The sequence below is a fragment of the Poecilia reticulata genome, unplaced genomic scaffold (assembly GCF_000633615.1).
Source record: "Poecilia reticulata strain Guanapo unplaced genomic scaffold, Guppy_female_1.0+MT scaffold_207, whole genome shotgun sequence".
Taxonomy (NCBI): domain Eukaryota; kingdom Metazoa; phylum Chordata; class Actinopteri; order Cyprinodontiformes; family Poeciliidae; genus Poecilia; species Poecilia reticulata.
The window spans coordinates 330,469-338,278 of record NW_007615021.1 but is presented as its reverse complement, the minus strand read 5'-3'; the positions used below and the strand labels follow the sequence as shown (position 1 = coordinate 338,278).

The following is a 7,810-nucleotide window of genomic DNA, read 5'->3' as shown; positions in this document are numbered from 1 at the left end:
ATTGATGCTCATAAGCATTGTATTAAAAGCAACAGATTAACTGTTCTGCTGCTTTCCTAAATGACAATGTTTTGAATTCATATCTTGGAGATTAAAATAAAACTTCCCAAAAAAAATGTTACACTAAGAGCCTTTTCCAGCCTCATCATGTCATTGAAAATACCACTCTTGTCATCTTTCTAGGTAATTAACTGATCATTTCATAGATATTAAGAATATAGACATTCATCTTGATCATAAGATTAAACGAGGCCTTAGTAAGAAGCTTCACCTGTCATAGTTCTTGTCACCTAAGCAACAGTCTCTATGGTGACAAAACGCTGTGTTGTCTTCACCTTATCACTCTGGTCTTTAACTCTCATACATACCACACAATACAGGTTTCCCAGCAGTCCTTCTGCTTGCTCACCTAAACAGAAAGATGTTGGCTACYGATCCGCTGGCAGATGGTCAAAAACAAAAACACAGCAGTCTGTTTTGTGACGGTACATGTGCTCCATGTTCCGTCAACTGCATAGTACACCTGGTTATCCAAAGATGATGGACCCAGTCAGTCAGTCAGGTCAGCTGGCCGCCTTGCTGTTGGTCATACAGCTCTTCTGAATAATAGGATGTCAATAATTGTCCATACATTATCAAAAAAGTATTTGTTTTTTTCTCAAACATGTAAAAGTCTCCTCATGACATGCGATACCAAAACAAATTTGACTCTTCCTTGATCCTCTAATCATTCTATATGAAGAAGCATTTTGTCGTTTCATGTACTCTCAACAGACCAACCCTATACAGTGGTCCATCCGCATACGGTGCACACATGGATACTGCTTCCTGTAAATAATTTCACTCGATAACCAAGTATCCGTCAGCGTGGATTTCTCTTCTACTGACTCCCAAGCTCCACAGCCAGGCTGTCATCCATGTTAGGACTTCTCCAAAAATATCCACAGTGTGAGAACACAGAGCAGTGAGAATTKMATTCTCACACTGAACACTCTTTGGGTTTTGAACAGCYGKTGAGGAAATGAGGGAATCAGTGATTCCAAGGGAAGATTTGAAGCCAAACTGCCTTTCTGAGAGAAAGAAATATCGAGTTCAACTCRGAAACAAAAAATGACTTTGGGTTCTGTCAATGTTTTGGAGTGGTAAACACAGTTATTGCAACATATAGCCACAAGGTTTGTGATCTGTTGGGATGATCTTTATGCATCAAAATCACAAGAAGTCCAACTATCGACTCTTTGTTCCTCCTTACAGACGGTCGACATCCACAAGGAGAAGGTGGCGAGGCGTGAGATTGGCATACTGACCACCAACAAAAACACATCCCGCTCCCATAAAATCATCGCCCCAGCCAATCTGGAGAGGCCGGTGCGCTACATCAGGAAGCCCATTGACTACAGCGTGCTGGACGACACTGGACATGGAGTCAAGGTAGGTGGCAGCAATGAGCTAATAACAGCGATTGATCGTGTAATTAAGGTAGTGGCAGACCGTAAAGATCTGTGATGGTGGCCAGTTTCTCTGAAACTGAAAAATAAACAAATTGGAAGTTATTGTATTGGGTTTTATTTTAATTGAGAACATGATAGGAAAGCTTCAGAGCTCCTCAAGGGACTTGGAGGGGAAAAATGATTCCAACGTACTTTTGCGAGATCCTTCTAAATGTTTGAAATGAAAAATCAAGCTGTGTTTTAAAAATCTATAAGTCTCCTTTATAGGTGTGTGTCCTTGTCTGTGGTTTTTATATGTGCCATAATTAAGCCTTAAATATGTAGCATAAATGTTGCATGAACTCACAGAAGTAGTTTAGGATTTCACAAAAGTAATTCGGAAWTTTGTAAAACTTTTGGTGATCTTGCAAAATTTTTACGTGATCTCGCAAAAACACTTGAGCATCTCACAAAGTTTTTGCGTGAGCTCATAAAAATAATAAGGGACTTTGTGGAACTTTTGTGTGAAATTGCAAAAAGTAGTTTGGGATCTTGCAAAACTTTTACGTGATCCCACAAAAGTAATTTTTCAGTCTTTGAAAGAAATTGTTAAACTTTAACGCCAGCTTGCAAAAATTTTTAAGTGATCTTACTAAAGCAATTCAGGATCTTGTAAAACTTTTGGGTGATCTCGCAAAAGTCATTCGGCATCTTTGCATGAAATCGGAAAAGTTTTATGTGATCCCACAAACGTAATTCAGGATCTTGCAAAACTCTTGCAAGTACTTTAGTAATTTTACTAAAGTACTTTAATATCCCGCAAAACCTTTGCGTAATCTTTCACAAAAGTAATCCAGCATTTTGCAAACTTTTGCAGAATTTTGAAAATGTTTCTCTAGATCAGGATCCACTCTTTTCCTCCATCTGCTTTGGGGAACTTAGTGTAAACCTCACAATAGATCATTTTCACAGTGTTTTTAATTTCAAAATGTTCACAAGATTTTTTTTTTTTGTGAATGAAACTGAAGCTCAAACTTTAAAAAGTGAGATGCAAGACAGCGACTGATGAAATACATCAAATGTTACCTTTCTAAAACGGTTTTAATCAAAACCAGGATGTTTTGGTTAAAACCGGCTGAAGTTCAATTTGTTTTGTCTACAGCTTATATTTTTTTTCTTAAGTGTTTCTGCCACCCACTGGTACAGTGTCACCCTGGGCAGAGAACCGTCCTAGTGTATCACAAATGATGAAAAGTATTCCCTTGGGCTGTATTTTTATTTATCTATCTCTGTTTTCAAAATGATTTATTTAGCTGCACGCCTCAGTACCACTGCAACCAACTACAACCAAACTAAAGAATCCTGATCTGTGTTTCTCCGTCTCAATCTCTGCCGGTGTTTATCTGATTCTCTCTTTCTGCCTTGCATTTTCTGTCTGCTGCTTTTGCATGATGCAGTTGCTCTCTGTCTAACCCTTAGATAAAATGTCTTCTGTTTCCTTTTCCTCCTGTTCCATCTGCTGTCACTGATGTGTTAAGTGGTTGATGAGGTTCAAGGTAAGAATCTGCAACACACCTACACACAGTACAGAGAAAATGYRTCTGATGTGTCTTACCTGGCGATGGTAGAGGATGTTAAAAGCTTTATTTTATACTCCATAATGTGTGTCTGATGGTCATTCAGAACAAATTGTGTCTTTTTTGCATCTATTCCAAACTTGTTTTATTTAAACCGGTATACAAATACGGATGTCGAGATTCTTCTTCTTGTAGTATTGTACATCCTTAATGTCCTTTTGTCTCTTGTGACAACAGGACAACAGAGGGATGTTACTATGCTGGCAAAAACTTGATGCTAATTAAGGAAATGTGACACGGTGGTTCACAAAAGTATCAAACTTCTGGGGCTTCTTTGCATTTTTCAAATGTCAAAATGTTTTATTGGGATTTTCTTTGGTAGACTAAGACAAAGAGGTGTATAATTTTGAGTTTTAAAATAGATTTAGGTTATAATAAAACAAAATCTGTCCAAACTAAGTAGTTTTGATAGAGAGCGTGTTTGTTTCTCAGGTAAATGGCCAGCAGAGTCTGAAACTTGGAGGAGGTCTGTCCCGGACTAACCCCCCGACCCAGAAACCACCCAGCCCTCCAAGGGCGGGGAAAGGAATCTTGGGGTATGTACACCTACTTCCACTTTGTTTACTCTCATCCAATATATTTTCCATACTTTCCTGTAAATTATTCAACTTTGTGACTCTTTGTGCTCTGGAAGACACAAGGTTAAAGTCAGATGAGATGGTCAACTTCTCTTGTGCTTTTCTTTGGAAATCTCTTAGAAACAGGCCGCAGCTTGCGCATATTTAAATTTCTCGTGAAAAGACGGGGGTCCTGTGACGAGGTTATTACAGATTTGAGCTGGCAGAGGGAAATCTCACACACGCACACACACACACACACTTGCACTGAAATGCAGCGCTCTGAGGAATAACGTCATCTGTTGTGAGAGCTTGTTGTGTTCTTTGCCCTTAAACATCTAGGTGACCAAGCTGTTTTTATCCGCCTTTTGGTCTTCTTTTCTCTACCTGTATTTTACTCCTCTTTCTCCTACACTATAATTGTATTTTTTTATATCCTGCAGTTGTTCCCTCTTCTTTTATCCACGTCACTTTTGTCTGCATCTGTCACTTTAGAAGCGGATATAATTGTTGACTCTTCCAAGCTAACTGCTACTCTGACCGAGGAAACAAAAAACCCTCATTTTCCTCTTCTGAATCAAACCAAACCTCAAACACTGGAGCAAAAGCTGCATCTTGGTGTCTTTCAGTGTCACATTTCATCACACTGCCACCCAGACTCAATATATGATTCATATACCAACTGGGACACTCTTCATTTGGGAATTGTGCTAAAAACAAACAATCGGCAGCCAAAATACAAAAGTTAAGCCTTTGACATTGTTTTCACTGTCTGTCTTTTTTATGTTACCACCCTCCTTCAGGTCCTTTGTTTCTGTATGTTCTCACTGACAGTCAGACTGCTAAGCTAGATGGAGACGTACATTGTTATATTGTTCGACTCGCGTCAAAAAATACACCACAATTATGAGAAACAACTCAGGCTGGCGGCGTCTGGTGGGCGTTTAAACCAGGAACCGTAGCTTTGTTTTACCAGCAGGGCCCTGAAAATTATCCATCCAACATTTTATCAGATTCTTTTGCAGCTCCAGCTGTTTTGTTATGGTCATTAAATTACACGCAGATTTCTGAAGCCAGTTGGTTTCACTGAACTTTATTTATCAGATCAGAGAGGGTTGGACACAAATGTATACCTCAGTTTTCAGGTTTTAATTTGTKAAATATTTCTTAAGCTATACATTGTTTTTCTTCTTTAAAGCTGGAGTATGTAACTTTTATAAAAATATGGTTTCTCTTTTTACATATTTGTTAAAACTGTCACACAGTAGAACATGAGGCAGATTTTCCGTGACAAAATCGAGCTTTTTCCCTGCTGTTCTACTGCCATCTACAGAAATGCACCACAGAAACAACCAATCAGAGACAGGAGAAGGGTCTTAGCGCTGTCAATCAAGCTTGTGTATACCCTGCTACACATCCTCTCCCATTGTTTCTGCTCCCCAGAGCGGAGCCTGCTGTGAATGCTAAGACTAGTTAGCATTAGATGACGGCGGATAAACGGTWTTCCTGTAATRTAAAGTTGCTTCCCCATCATCAGCAGCTTTAGCACTTTGTACACGAGGTTGATTGACAGTGCTAAGACCCTCCTTCTGACTCTGATTGGTTGTTTCTGATTGGTTATGTTAGATTTCTGCAGACGGCAATAGAGCAACAAGGAGAGGGCAGAAGGAGCTTGATTTTTTTCACAGGTTATCTGTCTAATACTTCAGGACGTAGTGAGAGCTCTACCATATTACATACTGCAGTTTTAAAGGTTGTGATTGTAATATGGCAGAGTGTGAAAAACTGTATACATATGGAGCCAGGCAGGCTGAGCTGCCAGAGTCAGCGGGCGTCTCCTCTTGTCTCTCTCTATGTTCCTTCCAGTTTCCTGTAACCCGCTGATCAACCGGCTGTTTCACCCTCAATCGACAGAGTTAGTGGTTAAATAATAGCATAACAGCAGAACCTTTAAAGCAGTACGTCCCATTAAGGGTTGTGTTGGTGCTTCATGTTGTGAAAATGGAGGTAATCTCCAGCTTTCTGTCCATCAACCCCTCTCCATCTTCACTGTTTGATCCAAAGTGCTGTTTCTCGGAGCTGCGAACAGAAGCAGCTTAGCGGTTGGTCAGAACCGTGCCAACGAGCCTCTCTCATCACTCCCCATAGACGGGCAGGGACAAACGCGCAGCAGAAAGTCGGCGACATGCTGTCGACAAACCGCTCCTTCTGACAGCACACACACTTTTTTTTTCTTCCCCGCATTAACTAACTACAGAGAGGAACATTGAGTCATTTTTGTATATTCTGCATTCGTTCTGTTCCAGGGAAAAAGCTCCATTCAGCCGGGATTAAAAAAACTTGGTGAGCTTCAGAGATCTAGAATAGAGACACCCACATGGCTGCTTCGACAYTGTAGCTGATGGATGTTTCTTATCCTGCCTGAGAAACGCTCCATTCATCACCAGCTTTTACTTCGGCTAACAATGAGTCCTTTTGTTTGGCCTCATGTTTGTTCAACCGTGGGTGCAGAGTTTTTAACDGACTCTGTGCTCATTATGTCTTGAAATTGTTTCCTTTTTCATTTTTAATTGTGTCTTCTGAGTTTATATTGATGCCTAACTTAGATTTTTTTTTGGGGGGTGCAGGGGGTTCAACGTGGGAGTTTGGTTTTTATTGTGAATGTGTCATTAAATTCCTGAGTCTTTTTGTTCTGCTTTTATGTCCTACATTTCTACAGTTTTGCTGTGCTGCAGGAGTAATTCTCTAAAAATACATCCCCACCTTTAAACTTGGCGGCTTGACTTTTCTTTTACAGCAAGAGGGAGTCAGTTTCATTYTGCTGTAGTTATTATTACCACGACTATTAAACAGCAGGAGCTATTAGAGCTAAATACTTACTACAACTTTTCTTAAGGGTAAAAAAATCAAAAACAGTGTTGTGTAGCGCCCCCTTGTGGCTCCTTATGCTGGTGTCAAACTCAAGGCCCGCGGGCCAAATGTGGCCCTTAGAGTCCATATACCAGATTGTATTGATCAATCCCACCGTTTTCTTTTTTTTTTTTTGTAATTCCTTGAAAATTCACACAAAATCAACAGATCTCTGCAATTTTTTGCACTATTGCATAACTATGAGTAAACAGGCAGTATCACTAAAACATAAAATTCTGAAAGGATGGATCAATGTCACAAGATGTTTGATACTGTTTAATTTTAAGTAGTACTTATTGAACTTATAGCTATTTATTAATATTTTAGCAGTTTGTTAATGGGTTTTATCAGTACACTTTGGCACCACCGGCCCTTTAAGAACATGATCTTGAAATGGCCCGAAATGAAAATGAGTTTGACGCAGTGGGACAGACGACCAGCGCTGCAGGTCTGTTTTCATGTGCGAACCTCTTCCTCACCTTTACGTCTTGCACGCACAGGCACAAGAACTCCCCCTACAGGACACTGGAGCCGGTGCGCCCTCCCGTCGTGCCCAACGATTACGCCTCAAGCCCGACAAGAAACAATGCGGGTGCTGGACAGCTGCCGAGTCCGGTCCGCACCGCCACCCTGAACCAGCGACCCCGAACGTACAGGTAGCCGGGTCAGAGTTCAGACAGGACTCAAAGACCAGCGGTTCCGATACGCTGCCTCTGCTCTTGCTCTACTAATCCTACAGTTCTTTTTTGCTCACAGTCACGTTCAGTTTGGAAGCAGAGATTTAGAGATGGTTTGAACCACAGATTATTGTGCTTTTATTTTAGGCACAATTTATTTTAGTTATAAAAAAATGACTTGCAGTATTTTGGAGTAACTCAATAAGTTAGCACATCCTCAAAAGTACATTTATTTCTTAAATTCTGTTTATTTTATGTACATTACACACAGAGGAAATACTACAAACAATTATTTGTTACTTTTGATGATTTTARTTTTCTGCTAATGAAAACCCAWAATTCAGTTTCTTGGGGAGTGAACATAATCACTGATTCAGCTCATTTATTTCGATCAGGGTTGGACTGATAAATTGGCCAGCCGATAAATTCACCTCTATTAACRAGTCACCCCACTGTTGCCAACTCAGCGATTGTGTTGCTATATTTAGTGCCATTTCAAATAAAAAACAGAGGTGTCGACCTAAATTGGAATCGGCAGGTCAGACTTTTTAAAGATCGGAACTCGACGATTGGCCAGAAAACTGCAGTCGGTTCATCCC

The 7,810-nt window shown here is 40.2% G+C and overlaps 1 protein-coding gene across 6 annotated transcripts in view; it reads left to right on the top strand.

Annotated features, from left to right (window-relative positions):
* Positions 1 to 7,810, top strand: part of LOC103460195 (abl interactor 2-like) — a 33,464-nt gene that overhangs the window by 16,571 nt on the left and 9,083 nt on the right. For 3 of the 6 annotated variants that reach the window (XM_008402269.2, XM_017303201.1, XM_008402266.2), the window contains exons 3-6: positions 1,255 to 1,431; positions 2,969 to 2,986; positions 3,500 to 3,603; positions 7,035 to 7,190. In XM_008402269.2, coding sequence (XP_008400491.1) covers positions 1,255 to 1,431; positions 2,969 to 2,986; positions 3,500 to 3,603; positions 7,035 to 7,190 — 455 coding nt within the window. The remainder of the gene's footprint in view (positions 1 to 1,254; positions 1,432 to 2,968; positions 2,987 to 3,499; positions 3,604 to 7,034; positions 7,191 to 7,810) is intronic. The other 3 variants (XM_008402272.2, XM_008402267.2, XM_008402268.2) reach the window with 2 other exon arrangements.